At 35.7% G+C, this 16,975-nt stretch overlaps 1 protein-coding gene across 2 annotated transcripts in view; it reads right to left on the bottom strand.

Annotated features, from left to right (window-relative positions):
- The window catches only part of Cdc27 (cell division cycle protein 27), an 83,386-nt gene that overhangs the window by 10,828 nt on the left and 55,583 nt on the right, over window positions 1–16,975 (bottom strand). For both annotated transcript variants that reach the window (XM_069845520.1, XM_069845521.1), the window contains exons 10-14: window positions 16,462–16,687; window positions 12,345–12,472; window positions 10,622–10,739; window positions 8,406–8,609; window positions 5,350–5,506 (exon numbers count right to left, since the gene is read on the bottom strand). In XM_069845520.1, the coding sequence (XP_069701621.1) occupies window positions 5,350–5,506; window positions 8,406–8,609; window positions 10,622–10,739; window positions 12,345–12,472; window positions 16,462–16,687 (833 nt within the window). The remainder of the gene's footprint in view (window positions 1–5,349; window positions 5,507–8,405; window positions 8,610–10,621; window positions 10,740–12,344; window positions 12,473–16,461; window positions 16,688–16,975) is intronic.

Raw genomic sequence — 16,975 nt, 5'->3', positions numbered from 1 at the left:
AATCACAAGAAGAATAACACACAGCAAAGTGGGAGACAAATCATCTGCTAATTCCTGCCCTTTGTGAACCACTCACATTCAATGACAGTGGCGGCCGCTGATCATGTTGCAGTGTTGCACAACGACCAAGTTTTTCCCACCCATTAAAATATTGTTTATATTAAATAACTAAACAGATTTTAAGTTTCCTTTTCGTCGAATTGAAATATATACATATTTTTATTTATATATCATTCAAGAATTCGAGTATAAAATAATCAGCTTTTATAAAATTCATCAAATTGTGAATACTTCAGAAGTGGTCGTTGTGCGGCTCAAGCAACAGCCAGATTCGTGTAGCGGCTGGTATTGAAGGTAGGCTTAGTTCAGAGTTCCCTATCCCAGCAGTTAACACAGCTGGTCGCGGCACAGCTCTTGCAATGACCGGAAGCAAATAGTTCTTGTATTTGCCCGTAGATTGCAGAAGTGACCATTCCGAACGGACTCGTGACTTGAGACGAAATTTTCCGATTTTTTCAGAGTCTTCCTTTCTCATGTGGTTTCTCACTTCCTGGAGTTCCTGACTTCCTGTTTCCTGACCAACGTGTAGCTAGGTGAGCACGTGGTCCAGTCGTTTTATTATCATGTGAAATCCATTTAATCCTGTCTTAAATATTTAGTTTTTGTTGGAATTTAAGTAGTTTTATGTGAATTGTGCTGCATAATACAATTTTTTTTACTGGATGTGATATTTTCGTCAAGTTTGTGACATAGGTATGTAGGCATATAAGGTTATGAATTTTGTAAGTTGTTTAAAAAACAGGAACTTTTCTGGAGTTTAATGAGTTTTATATGAATTGTGGTACATATCACAATTTTTATAGTGTAGTGATGTTTTCGTCAAGTTTGTGATATATGTGCGTTTACCATTATGAATTCTGTAAATAGTTTACAAAACAAGAATTTCTCTGCACTTTCTGACGAAGAGAAATTAAAAATTAAAGAACTTGGTAGACCACTGCCTGATCTAAATATCGTCCAGACAGTTACTACGGGGAAAAGACAGTTCAAGAGAATTTTTAGGAAGGAAATTTACAATAATCATGACTGGCTTTGTGGTTGTGAAGTGAAAAACGCACTGTTTTGTTTTCCGTGTATTTTGTTTGGTGGGGAACAGTTGTGGACAAGAACGGGCATTACTGATATTAATCATTGAAGTACCAGCATAAAAAATCACGAGTCCTCAGCTATTCATTTGAGAAACGTTGTCAGTCGTTGTCAGGAGCTGTGAGTTTGCTAGATTTCATTGTAGACAATAATTAAGAAAAATCATTCAACGAATCAACAAAACTTCTAAAGTTGGTGTTGACTGTGCCTATGACGTCAGTGGAAGCAGAAAGGTGTTTTTCTACACTGAACAGAATTAAAACCTTTTTAAGGAACTCTATGTGTCAAGAGAGACTGACGGCATTGGCGATGCTTTCCATCGAGAAGGACCTCATCATGGAGATACCAGACTTCAACCAGCGCGTAATTGACAAATTTGCTGCAATGAAAGAGAGGAGGATGGATTTTCTATTTAGATGAGGTGAGTACAGGACTTACAGATTCATTATCAATAACAATAATTATATTAAAACAAAGTTTTTTTTTTTTTTTTACTTTTTCCAATACATACGCAGCATTGGATTAAAATGTTCATGACTATGTACTGATAAAGAAAGGTAACTAATCCTACACCCCTCATCACAGAAAGTGCAACACCTGGGCCCAAACTTCATCGGCCGCCACTGTTCAATGATGGACGTAGTAACCAATCATTACAATTCACAACATAACAGCATCAGTTGCTTCTTGTCTTTGTTGTGTTCGCTGAGGTGCATGGTGTCAATGCTACTAGAGTAAAGAGATGGAATTGTTTTCACTGTTACAGTACATACAATGACCACGAAAAGGAAAATAGTCCAAATGCGAATATATCCGAGATTGCAAGAAGAAGACTATGATCGGCACTCAAGCTTCCCCTTAATGTTTTCCAGTTTTTTTTACAGTATTATTCATAATTTAATTACTGTAGTTTTTTTTTTTTTTGCAAATACAGTCGACTCCGGACATAGTGAACCTCTGCGGACTTACATATTTCATTCACTATATCTGAAGTGTCTCTCCCCTAGCCTTAAATGACGGAAATGATTGAAATTGTGAACAAGAAAATAAAATATTTCATTTTTGTGGAATGGATTACACTGTATACTGTTACTCACAGTTGATTTACTTAACCTATGCTGACGACCCACGTCCGCTTGTGAAAGACCACGTTCAATGCTACTTATAATATTCGCCTTATCTTCCAAAGAAAATACTTTACGCTTCAACATTTTTATACAGTACATTCACTGTTGAAACACTAGAAACAGATTGATCAGGTAGAAATGACAAACACTGTTATTGTGTGACTGCGTACTCAGCCTTGGAATTTCCTGGGTCACTTAAAGGAAACTGGTAGAGGGTAGATGGAATTTGAAAGCCATCGAAATCGTACCTTCATTTATGCTCTGGACATAATGTCCATCTCCTTTTAATAAAACAAGACAATTTCATTTTCCGCTGTTTCGATGCTATCCGTCATAATGGAAATGTTTCTGAGAACAAAAGGCAACCCTTTGACAGTGGAGGATTAGAAATAACAGTAGAGCAGAGTAGAGCAGAGTGTCTGAGAACAGAATGTCAACCCTTCGACGGTGGAGTGAGGCAAGATCGTAATACACTGCCTGGATTTACAGTACAGTTCATTATCTAGGAATCCCTAATCCTACCTTTTTCCTTTGACTAAAGGAGTAAGAAACTTAGAATGTTGTTCTCAACACATTCTTTCAATTTTAAACAAGAAGGTCTGACTTAAAATAAGAATTTGTCAGGATACAAGGTTCACTATAACCGAAGCGAGGGTTCACTATAAACGGAAATATTAATGTACTTTTTAATGTATGTGGGTCGGGACCAACGATTTAGGTTCACTATAGCCGAATGTTCACTATAACCGAGTTCACTATATCCAGAGTTGACTGTAAATTGAATTTTTCCAAAAATATTCAATATTTTTTAAACAAAAACAGCAAACCCCTATTTAATGCCAAATTCTATTTAAGGTTAATTATTTTGTTTCCCTAGAGAACGTTAAATAGGAGTTCTACAGTATGACATATTACTGTTAGAAGTTTCTGATACTTAATGCATCATTAGCTAAATGCTTAGAGCAACCATTGTCAACCAGTGTGCAGCAAGAAAATGAAAATAATAAAAATTGTCGTAGCAAAATTGAAAAAGTAAAAGTGAAAAGAGTGGTAAAAAAAAAAAGTGAGTCCACAAGAGTCAACATTCAGCGAACATGGCACAAGACAACATTCAGTAAACACGTTCCCTCCTAAAACCCTCCAAATTTCCTTCTGGTTGGAAACCACTGACTTTGATCATATGAGTGTGCCGAGGGGATTTTAAATTACACCTTTAGTGTGCCCCATATTGAAAAACGTAATACGGCGAATGCTAAGCTCCGCCCACGACCCCTTTCCACTTTTCCCCTACAAGCTCACCACACACTCTAGCAGGATAGAGTGGAAATAGGGGTTTAGGGTGGGGTGACATCTAGTGTAGGAAAGTGGAACAAAAATGAGACATCTATGAACCAAAAGAGGAACATCATCCTGTCTGCCCCCCCCCCTCTCTCTCTCTCTCTCTCTCTCTCTCTCTCTCTCTCTCTCCAACCTCTCCTTGCTTCATGTCTCTCTCTTTTTTTTTTTCTTATGACTTCGCAGTGGGTAAGATTCGATCCGAGTTAGTTCGTAACTAAACGCTAAATGCACGCTTTAGACCTCTTGGCTACCGAGGCGAGTTGGGGGTAGAAGGGAAAATCAATCTATTTATGTTTAAGGTAACTGCCATAATGTATTGCAGAAGAATGGCGCAGGGGACAATGACCAAATAGCATAGGTAGAAAGTGGCGGGCTTGTGAATGTAGCTTGGTAGGGGTTGGCTGCGGGAGTGGCATAAGTGTTAACGTGCACTGGTGGAGCTTCATTGTGTCCGTGTCCAGCTTCGTGTACAGACGTAACCACGTGTAGTGATGAGCTGTACCAAAGACGTGTACTTCTTCCTCAAATTGTGCAGGGAGAATTTGAAGGCGTATACGGTAAGGTTCTGTGAGGAGCATGGAATACTTGCTAGTCATTACAAGTGTCCAACCTGTGGGAAAAATATGAAATTAGCACCGAAAAGCGATGCTACTGATGATGTGCATTGGACAGTGGGGTAGTGCGAAGTTAACAGGTGAGTGTTGTTTAATGAAAAAACCACATTACATCGTTTGTGTTGTGTTAGTACATGTGGTGGGCTGTGTTGTGTAGTACATGTGGTGGCCTGTTGTCTAATGCGTCCCAATTTGGTTTTATGCTGTTGTCTAATGCCCAAATTTTGTTAGTACGTGTTATGAAAAACGTGCGATTTTGTTAGTACGTGTTATGAAATACATGCGAGACGAGGCAGTGATCCATCGAAGCGAGACAGATAGTAGAGAGAGACAGTATATATACATAGAGAGAGAGAGAGAGCATGCGAGCGAGGTGCCGAGTGGCGCGGGTGGGGATAACTTCCCCTACCGGTGTTCGCAGTATTACGTTTTCACCGTTGAAAAGCTCTGGGATAGAGCATCAGCTTTCCACATTGGTAACCTGGGTTCGAATCTCAGTGGGTCCAACTTGAATTTATGGTTGACAAAGACTGTGCTTGTTGGTAGGTTTTTACAGAGTACTCCATTTCTCCTACCAGGATTCCACTAATGCTACATCAATCATCAACATATATTGTAGTTCGCCTTCCATGGTGCACCAAGAACAATGCCTACAGGCAGCTAAAAGAAGTACCTATACAGCTTCAGTAAGTGACCCACATATGATGATGCTTGGGTGAATGACGCAAGACAAGGGCCCACCATTAGATTAAAAAAAAGTTTGTTACTTTTGACCCTTGTTTAGCTTAACTGTTTGCCAATTCATTACCATATCCAGGTATACTGAGAGTGAAATATAGTGATATATGAGGAAGGTAACAAAATTCAAAAGAAAATTAGAAATCCTCCTAATGATAATTCAACAGTCAGAGCAGAATTAAGAGCCAGAGAAGAGAAACTAAAGCTTATTAAAATTAAGATTTACGGACAAAAAATAAGTATGGATACTGACAGATGTTAAGACAACATTTGTCAATCAAAGTTTAATTGACAAAACTAGTATTAATATAATTAAGAATATTATGAGACTGAAACCTTATATAAAACTGTTAATATCTAGAGGAAAGCTTTAACAGTAAACAAACCTGGATGTGTTGTTGACGTATCTTCTTCAGCTTGACTGCGACTCATGGCAGGGTCAATAGCTTCCTTGATTTGGCTATTAGCTCCCTTTGGGTCAAGATCAGTAGCCCAACTGAAGTGCATTAAGGCTAAATGAGTGTTACCTAACTTTTTGTGTACCTGCACAAGTGAAAATAATAATAAAAAGATGACTTAGAAAATGTTACAAAAATAAATCTTAAGTTAGAATAAATAGGTACAACAAACAAAAAATAAGAAAACACAATTTACAGTTCACAAATACATTTTCAAGAGTCAGACTTAATTATACTATGCGTAAGTGTAAGATTTACACCATGTGATTTTCAGTATGTGCAACAGCAATACGTGTCTGAACAACTGATTGTTCAAACCAAATTGTAATGTATGAAGCCAGACGTAACAATAGTAGAATGGCATACATTTGAAATGCAAAACTGTTATGAGACCGCCGTTGTCCAACTATAGCCAATGTAATGCATGAAGCGAATTCATACTGCAGTTCAAGAAAATAAACAAAGACGATATAATTATTACAACTCTGATCATGGAAGAAGTCTGCTGCAATGTGTTCCCTGCATTACTGTATAATCAATCAATCAATCAATCAATCTTCTTAATGTATATAGCTGTTTGCTGACAACATAAAGTCCACCATAGTCTATTCAGCTTTTGTTTTTCAAGAGAAATGGGGAGTACTTTGATAGAAGTTTATTATAGATGCCTGTTGCTAGTAGCTAGAGTTGGGGTGTAGTCAATATATACTGCAGGGCTGTGTCTTCTGCAACTGGTACTAATGATTTTAATTTACTTATTTTCTGGTTTATGGATGGACAGTATAGAAGAATGTGTTCCAGATCATCATCATGATTATTACACCCAGACAAGTAGGATTATCAGAAATGTGAAATCGGTGTAGGTACAATTGTGTGACAATGTGACCTCTTCTGGTTCTGCTCTTGTTAAAATGTTTGAACATGTCTGGGCAAGTTTTTGTACATTTTTCCTTTGTCAGAAGAGAGCCAATTGTTGATCCTTAGGTTTATAAAACGAGACTTTACTGAAGCAAAGGCACTGGATAGATATATCACTTGAAGAGGTCTTCGTTGCAAATACGTTGCCTGTTTTGCAATGTTATCGACTTTCTCGTTTCCAGGTATACCACAATGATTAGGTATCCATTGAAATGTTATTTCCTTTTGGAGTTCTTTTAGTTTACTTAGTTGTTTCTGAACTGGAACAATTCTATGTGTGTACCACCTCGTGGGTACTCACCTTGTCATGGTGAGGGGGCTTAAATTTGTTTAAGCTAACAAGTAACAAAGAGGTACCCACATAAGCTGCATTAACACCAACGCAGTCCCACTATATTTTCTACTATCTAAAGCTTTGATACATGGAGTCCCTCAGTGTAAAATTCTCCGGAGGTAAAATAGTCCCCACAATTGGATCTCCAGATAGGGACTGCACTGAGAGATGCCAAAAATCGTACTAAAATACTTATTTGGAACACCAAAAGTCACACCGTCCAGTCAATCAGAGCCAAGTTTAATAAAACTCTTATAATTACGACAAAAAAAATATACAAGAGAAATAATATATGACTGTAGAAATAATCCTTGTTTGTGGAGCATTAACATAAAAAACTAAAGGAGAAGGGACCAGTTCAAAACAATTGAAAGTACTCTCATGCTCAGAAATAGCCGGAAAATGTATACAGATCACTTGTGTTCCAAGTCTACTATTTAAGACAAAACACGCCCATGGTTATGCCCATACATAAACATGGCGCACAGTAGGAAAGGAGTTAGTCTTTGCATATTACCTCTTCTGTATGATCATACAATTTAAACCATACAAATAATAAAATTAATCAAATTTCAGTTTCATATGTAGACATACTGTGTTTAAACGACTACTAGTAATGATTACTCCTTCTCTCAATTTGATTAATTTGTGTTTTTTTTTTTGCATGACTTTAATTAAATGTATTGTCTTACAAAAAAGATAATACACAAAGACTTGCTCCTTTCCTATTGTCCACCACTGAGTCTGCCGTGATTACTTATCAACATAAAAACGAGTGTGTTCTGTTTCAAACAGTAGGCTTAGGGAGCAAATGATCTGTTTACATTTTCCCGCCATTTCTGAGCATGAGGGAACATAACAAATTTGACAAAGAGGAGGAAATTTAGATACAAAGAAAAAGCTGCGTAATTTAATCAATTGTAATCAATCTTCTTAATGTATCCAAAAGGATGCTGATAAAATTTACTGTAGCCCACTGTAATCTTCAACTAGGGTTTCTTCTATCAAATGTTGAGTATTTTGATCAATGTTCATTATAGATACCTGCTGTTAGTAGCTGGAATTGAGTGGTCAATATCTGTTGCAGAGCCGAGTCTTGTGCAACTGGTATTGAGGAATTTAATTTGCTTTGATTGAATTTATGGATTTGCAATATAAATGAATATGTTCCAGTCTTTTTTCATGACTACTGCAACATAAACGGGATTATCAAAAAGTTAAATCTGTGCAGATATAACTGTGTGAAATATGATCTCTTCTAGCTCTTGTAAAAATATTTGAATATGTCTCAGCAAGTTTTTGCACATTTTCAGGTCATTTAGTTTCAATTGTACAGCCATCTGTAATGATCTGGTTACAAATGCGTTGCCTGTTTATTAATGTAATAATTTTTTTCATTATCAGAATGTATAGTAGTAAATTCCAAAAAGTTTCAAATATAGTGCCTTGCAGATTTCTGGACGAAAGATGTTATTTTGAAGCAGAAATTCAAAACATTCATAGACCATTTTCAAGTAATTATTTATATTAATTTGGACTTACTTGTTTAAAAGTTATTACAAGACAATTCAAACTGATTTGATCGCCAATATTTATCATAATTTCTATGTTCGTTTGTTTCTCCTTGCCTGATTGTTTTGTAAAGAATTTTAGGTAAGGGCACAAATAGCTACAGTAGCTGACACTAAATGTTCGAAAATGTAATTTTTTTTCTTCAACAAAAAGTACTTACTTTTCCTGTTAAATAGTAAACTAGCGATTCTTTGGGAACAATTTCCTTGAGCTCTTCTAATTCCTTAAGTGCTTCAGCATGTCGACCTGCTGCAAAATATATCGATGCTCGATGAAATTTGCATAAAGGATTCTTAGGATCATTCGCTATTGCAATGTTCAATGTCTGTAATGCCTTTTCTGTTTTCTGTAACGCATGCTGAACCTAAAATTATAAAACAAAAGAAGTTAACAAAAACAATCTAGTACTAGTAATGACGATGTACAAGTGTTAGCCTAATATTTATTATATATTTAAAATACACCAACTAGTATTTGAAAATAAACATAAAACAATATTCTTTCTTGGTCAATATTTAATATATTAATCAATATTACTTGTATATAATGCTTAATTTTTATGAGGTAACATTGCAACATAGTCATTTATTAAAAACACACAATTTCTATTATTTAATAATTCAAATGCAAACTGAAATGAAACTATTATTGTTTTTACCAATTTTCAATTATCTTTGTACTAAGTAACAATTTTAATACTTTTTTTTTATTTTCACTCAATATTCCAGTGAAATTAGAAGTAATAAGTATTTCTGCATATCAACTTCCTTGACGACTGGAAGAGTGATTCCAATTCAGGAAATATATTTTGATTTTATGTCTTAGTCCTTTTACAACTTTTTTTTATTCTTATAATACTACGAGATCCAATGAGTGGTGAAGTTTCCAGTTGCACATACAAGGTCACGAATGTATTAGTTGTGTATTATATTCATTGTGACATTATTTCTGAGTGATAGTGTTTGACAAACAAAGAAAGTGAAATGACTTTCACTGTAGAATTTTTATATGGAACATTTAGTTAGAAAGAAAGACTACAAGAAATTGAAGCGATGTTTAGACTAGACTATCCAGGAACACAAGTTCTTCACAATCGTACACTTATAAACTTCGTAAGTGAAAATCTATGGAATTTGTAATAAAAAAATGACTGTTGTAAACAAAAAATCTTACAGACAAAAGGGTTAATGACATTTGAGTATGCTTGGAATTGAGTCCCAAAAAATTTTTAAGTTGTTTATCCCAAGAAACTGGGTTATCTCATGGCAAGTAGGCCTAATGTTATGCTTAATTTATTTATTATTTATTCATTACATATATTATTTCATTATTTATTAATTTAATAGAATATTCTATATATTCGGGTGAGAAGCTTTTGTCATCCAGTCTGCTCTCTAAGAGGTGAATTCACATCAGAATGGAGAAAGTTACAGAACTGCACGCATTGTATTCTTCACCTAACATAATTAGGAACATTAAATCTGGGAATTTGAGTTGGACAGGGCATGTAACATGTATGGACGAATCCAGAAATGTATTTATTTAGTGGGTTATTTTACAACTCTGTATCAACATCTAGGTTATTTAGCATCTGAATGAAATGAAGGTGATAATGCCGGTGAAATGAGTCCGGGGTCCAGCACCTAAAGTTACCCAGCATTTGCTCATATTGGGTTGAGGGAAAACCCCAGAAAAAACCTCAACCAGGTAACTTGTCCCGACCGGGATTCGAACCCGGGCCACCTGGTTTCGTGGCAGACGCGCTGACCGTTACTCCACAGGTGTGGACTCCAGAAATGTATATAGTGTGTTAGTTGAGAGGCTGGAGTGGAAAATATCTTCGGGGAGGCTGAGACATAGATGGAATGATAACATTAAAATGGATTTGAGGGAGGTAGGATATGATGCTAGGGACTGGATTAAACTTGCTCAGGATAGGAACTGAAGATGGCCTTATATGAGGGCGGCAATGAACCTCTGGGTTCTCTAAAAGCCATTCGTAAGTATGTAATTCTATATATTATATGGTACAATCAGTGACAAAATCAGATGGCTGACGGCAGACTCCATTTTTTGTTGAATCTCCCTGTATATCAATGCTTCATTGTCCACACTTGAAATTCATCTACATTACTTCATTTCTATCACAACATTTAATATACTTTTCTGAATTCAGTTTCGTGATTTTAAGTCACAAAAAACTATTAGTTACTGTATCATTCAAGAAGCTGTATATAAAAACTCCAAAATTTAATATTAGCAATTTATCAACTTGTCAAGCATCAGAGCAAAATATAACTATAATACTTTTAATATTTCTATCAAACTATGGCATAAGTGATACTATTTCAGAAAAACAAAACTGTCAAAACTTACCACTCCAATGTGACACAGAAGAACAGAGCTTTGAGTGTTGATAGAAAGTGCTCGTTTAAAATGGATTTCAGCCAATAAATACCTTTCTTGTTTAGAATAAATAGTACCAATTCCATACCTACAAATGTCAAGTATAAATATAATTAATATTTACATCTAACAATCTAACTTAAATACACTAACAACTTGTATTTTATGTGTTAAACTTACGAGGTCTAAAAAATTGCGATAACAGGATCTACACTGAACAGTTAATATTACCCCTTTACTATCTTAATATACATATACTGAATTCAGTGAACTCTGTTAAATAATCTTAAGGAAAATGAAGCTACATCAGATGAACTCAAAACTTCTGCATTTCAAACTATTCACACCCTATATACAGAGAATGAATGACTACATATCTGCATGGGGATGGTCCTCTATATGATGAAGAAGGCAATTCATTTTGATGGAGAAATTATAGCAATAGATAGATCTTTATCACAACTACTAGCAGAATAAACATGTTCCAGAAAGCAGCAATCCTCAACGATTCTTATTCCCATATTAAAGTTGTAGCATCATGTAAGGTATCAATTAGGCACGAAATATTAGCAATCCAAAAACTATCAAAATTCTCACTGCCCTAAAAAAAATACAGTGGATACCTGCACAATGTGATCTGCAAGGGAATGAACAAGCAGATACTTTGATTATGGTACCAAAAGTTTACAAAAGCAAAATGCAACTCTGTCATATCACTCTGCAAAATTAGTTGTAAACAAAAATACAGTATGCAGGTAGTTGAAAAATTCAAATCTAGAAATACAAATACATCACGAACAATTCTACAAAACTATGTGATAACAGAATTATCTAGATATGAATCAGTAGCAATGCTCTGGTTGTTAATTAGCCATGGCTGTTGGCAGCACATCTATACAAGATTTCCACATATCAATCACCGAAATGTGGTTTATGAATGAGAAAAATTCAATCATGGGCATTGATCATCCACACAAATGTCCAATTCTGATGTCATTTCGCCTGCACTCAACAGAAAAATTATCCTGGGAAGATAGAAGAGAAATAGAGGTCAACCAAAGAGTCTGTGCAACAGAGATAACCACTACTACTAAATGTTTACATCTGTGACACTCAGTCTGTTACTTTGTCGAAAGTCACATTAACATCATTTCAGACACTAATTTATTTTTGTCGTATTTCATTCTCCCATACTGCAAGAAAATATCCAACATCACAATGGAAGTCTTCGTAAAATAAGTCTTCACTGCTCCTATTTGTGTGCTTAAATGAAAAAATTTTTAGTAAAAAAAATCAAGTAACATTCCATCTTCTGTTCTTGTTCAAATAAAGACCCATTTTTTATTAGAGTAATTTCGTGTGTGTGCATCATTCCCAGTTCAATTTACTTGTAGGTACTAATGAAAACTAATTCATCTAGTTCTAGTAGGCAGAAGAAATGGCTGTACACAGAAAGATGGTATATCCAAAACTTGTTTATTCGGTATTGGAAATACTAAAAATGTGAATTCCCACAAAAATTTTTAAATTGATCTTCCATATCATCATAATACTTTCTCTTTATTGTAAGAAAGTAAAAATTGTATGAGCAAATGAAAGGAGTGTCACTCAGAAATAACGAAACTACTTACATACTTAAAAGTACAGTACATTGTCAGTTTTTCTTGATGTATAAATGCCTTGTCAAACTTACCAGGCATTATAATGTCTTGCATCTATTCTAACAGCACTCCTGAAGCAACTCATTGCTTTGTCCAACTCTTCTGTTGTCACATATTCATGCCCAAGGAGAGTATACGCATACACAAATGTGGGATCCACCTTTAAACATAAAAATCAACACTAAAACTTAGCTGCATACAATAACTTGAATTAGTATTTCAACATGTATGAGGAAAGTTAAATGTTTTAAATGTTAATTCTGAGTATGTCTGTATTCAACTTCTTGGAACATTTCCAGCCAAACTACTGCACGCTATTCAAGGCAAGTTTTAAGTAGAATTTAAAATCTTGAACAATACTCACAATACAGTAGAATTCCTCGTATCCGGCAACTGTGGAACAAAGCCATTGCCAGATAACTGATTTTGCTGGATAATAGGAAAATACGTTTATATGTTATGTAAAGACATACTATACTGCACGAAGATTTTTTTTCATGTTGAAATTTAGTAATTTTTATACAGATATTTAAAAATGAAGTTTTGAAATACGTACATTTATTTTTTGCACTGAATATGGTAATGTACATTAATCAGTTCATAATTATTGTAATACAGTAATACATAAAATCATAAAAAATACAAAAAAGTTTCATAATCTTATGACAATTTTAAATGGCAGTCATGTGACGTGAAAAACAGTATAGCCAATGTCGCAAATATGAATACGAAGTAACGCTCGATGATGAGCGTAAGAATATTTTGCTTACGTTTCGCAGAATCTATTGTGCAACAGCAGCGCTTAATGGTAATAGCCATGATACTATCCATCACTCGAATGAAATTTTTGCGCACTGTAGGAACAGAGAATTTCACACTTTCCTCTTTAGACTTATCCAACACCCTTCGAAACGGGCGAGTTCAAGTGGTAAATTTAAAGGTATTGTCTCTGCGCATTGTTTGTGAGGTTCAAGTGACTGCTTACCGATTTGTTATGTTTTATTTAACGATGCTCACAACTGCAGAGGTTATATCAGCATCGCCAGATGTGCCGGAATTTTGTCCCGCAGGAGTTCTTTTACATGCCAGTAAATCTACTGACATGAGCCTGTCGCATTTAATCACACTTAAATGCCATTGACCTGGCCGGGGATCGAAACCGCAACCTTGGGCATAGAAGGTCAGCGCTATACCAACTCGCCAACCAGGTCGACCAGCTTACCGATGCTACCCGATATACTTCAATACTTCAGGGACATAACGGGTTTTTTTTGTCTATATTTTCACGTGTGAACAATGTAAACACAATATGTGGCATGTACAATCCATGAAAACCACTCACATCTTCATCCGATTCTTCCCTTTCGCACGAATGACTTTTTTTTAGCCTAGTCAAAAGTGCCATTGTTTTGGTATTGTCAGTTATTTGGGTGCCGAATACAAGTAATTTTACTGTATCTTATTAGATATTATAACAGCTGAAAATGCAGAATATCAATATTAAACATATTTGTAAATTAGAAGCACATCCTAAACTGAGTTCGTTACAGGAAGTCAAATGATATTCCAATGTAAACTGAAAAAAAATAAAGAAATAAAATGAAAAATTTTAATGCCACTATTACAGTAAAACTTCATTTTCATGTTTCTTCAAGGCATGTTTGAAAAGTTTTAAGACAGAGGGATAGGTTTGGCAGTGGGTGTGAAAGAGAAAGCTTGATTTGTCCTTGAAACATCCTGAAAAGAGCATCATGGTATCTTTGTTCAGCAGAGAGTGGTGAGTGAAGATGCTTTTTCAGTGCTAAGCAGATTTATAGATTTCGTAAATTGATGAAAAAACAGAACGAGTTTGCATCAAATTTTGTTTTAAAACTGGGAAATCAGCTTCAGAGATTTATGAACTCTTAAAAATAGCTTTCGGGATAAACGTCTGAGCCAGTCAAATGTTTTTATCTAGTTCAAAAGATTCAAAGATGGCCGCGAATCAGTTGAAGATGACCCCCAATCCGGCTAGCTTTCCACTTCAAAACCGAAATTGTTGTCAGATGAGCAGAAACAACACCAAATTCAAGTGTCCCAAAAACTGATTAATTGGGCGGAATATGACCCAGATTTGTTAAATAGGGTAATTACAGGCGACAAATCATGGACTTACGGATATGATCCAGAAACAAAGGCACAATCACTGCAGTGGAAGAGTCCAGGTTCGCCGTGACCAAAAAAAGGGCGACAAAATCAGTCGAATGTGAAGACAATGTTGCTAGTATTTTTTTCGATTCTATAAGTATCATGCATCACGAATATGCACCTAGGGAGCAGACTGTCAACTAGGAATACTATAAAAGTGTCCTTGAGTGTTTGCGCGACAATGTGCAGAAGAAATTCCTGCGTCATGGTCTAAGGCATCCTGCTTAGGACTCGTGTTGCGGAATGCGTGCTGGTTTGAGTCCACATGGGGGAAGAAATTTTCTCATGAAATTTCGGCCAGTGTATGGGACCGGTGTCCACCCAGCATCGTGATGCACTTGGGGAGCTATGATAGCTAGCGAAATTCGGTTATGAAAGCCAGCTATAATGGCTGGGAGGATAATCGTGCTAACCACACGATACCTCCATTCTGGTTGGATGATCATCCACCTCTGCTTCGGCATGTGGACGAGAGGCCAGCAGCCAGCTGGTCGGTCATGGTCCTTCATGGGCTGTTGTGCCTCGGATTATGTGTGGAAGAAAAGACCTGCAATCTGGCGGATTCTGGCAAGACAAGAATTGGATCCTCCATCATGACAACGCACTGACTCATTGTGAATTTTTGCCAAATTCCTGTGCTTCTGCAATCTCCCTATTCCCCTGATATAGCCCCTACGCTACTAATCTTCTCTTGAGTGCTTGCTTTTAAGGCTTGGTCCAATTCTTCCAACCATCAATGCATAAATCAGTAGGCCTAAAATATTCTTTCTTTTCTTTTGACTACTGACACTATATAAAAACGGGTTGTAACTTATTACAGTTTTTATGTTAATTTGTGTTTCTCAAAACAATGTTTGCTTTTTCTTTTATTAATTTGACAGCACACAGAATGAAATCTACTTTATTTGTTTTTCTTGTGTTAATATATCGAACAAATAAGTATTTAGAGGATGCATTAAAGTTACATTATATTACTGAGAACTTTAACAAATCTATGCCATATTTTGAAACAGAATAAATGACATCTTTCTATACCATATTCTGGAACAGCGGGAGTACAATTATTACAAACTGGTACTTACACTAGCTAATTATAGTGAAGTTAGTTTATTTCATATCAATGAAAGTGTTATTTTGTATATGAAATATAAATCAAAGTTGCATCATGCTTGTTGCTGGGTCCTGTTAACAACTAGATCACTAGGACTAGGTAATATAAGACTCATCCACACATTGCAGTATTATCATCTGGTACATATCTAAGGAATTGTTTTACACGTACAGCTTGATTCAGGGATTTTGGCCCATGCGAAAAGTAGATAGACTGAGAGCGAGTTATGCATCAATACTGGAGGGCTGGGTCACACAGGTCAGGCTGCGAAGTCATAACACCAAACACTCCTTTCTTATAATGTCGCAGTACACTCAGTCTTAAAAACACAATATTCTTCCACAAGTCCCATTATAACCACTACGTCTGTTGACTAAATAATGTCATGACAACTTATATTTTTTTGACATGAGTGTCCCTCAGCTAAGAGCATAGATATTATTTTCATTCCTACTCTTCCCTTTTTCCTTCCTATGCACATTTGTGATTAAATTTCTTTTTTATGACGCAACACACAGCTCATTCGCTAGCCAAACAACCAAGGACAGGGGCCAATAGCATTGAATCAAGCTGTAATGAAAATACTTCTGATGGTATGTTTTTATGCTGGTAGAAGAGTAATGGTATAAGTAAGTAAAGTAGCATAAAGTTTCATTTTCTGCATTCTTTTGAAAAATGTAAAGACAAGAAATTCGATAAAAAAAAAAAAGAGAGGAACAATTTTCGGCAAGGGGGAGGTATAATACTGTAAATGAAAAAGTAAATAACTTTACAGTTAATAAAATGTGTAAGCAACAAAACATTCTAAATGCATCATTATCTTTTACTCTATGTATAAAATATAACTATACCTGCACAGCTCGCTGAAAGAATTTGATTGCACTATCATGTTCCTTCTGAAGACTAAAACAATTTCCAGTGGCACACCACGCAGCTGGAGAGAGGCGATCCTGTGCTACGAGATCCTGTGCTAAAGCAGAAAGGGCCACTTCTTTTTGCAGATGCCAGAGTGCTGTACTGTACAATTCCATCAACTGACATCTATAAGGCTCCCGCTCTCTTACTTCACTGAAGTATCTGCACAAGAAAGATGTAAGCTGCTCAGTACCTCACAAACAAAATTACTTACTTACACACAGATAAATTTTATATTGCAGTACTATTTTCTTTACTTGGTTATTTAACTGCTACTTACAGACCTGTTACTAAATATACGTATTACTCTGTGAAAAGATTTATTAAATCTACATACTTAGACTTCAACAAACAAAATTTGATAACACAATCTCAAGGGAAAAAATAGAATTCTCTGCATCATAATCCACAGTTAATTCCCGATTTACCACGAAAATCGTCTGTAGCTGC

The sequence above is a fragment of the Periplaneta americana genome, chromosome 14, assembly GCF_040183065.1.
Source record: "Periplaneta americana isolate PAMFEO1 chromosome 14, P.americana_PAMFEO1_priV1, whole genome shotgun sequence".
Taxonomy (NCBI): Eukaryota; Metazoa; Arthropoda; class Insecta; order Blattodea; family Blattidae; genus Periplaneta; species Periplaneta americana.
Note: the sequence above shows the minus strand (reverse complement) of the source record. Positions and strands in the feature narration are given on the sequence as shown.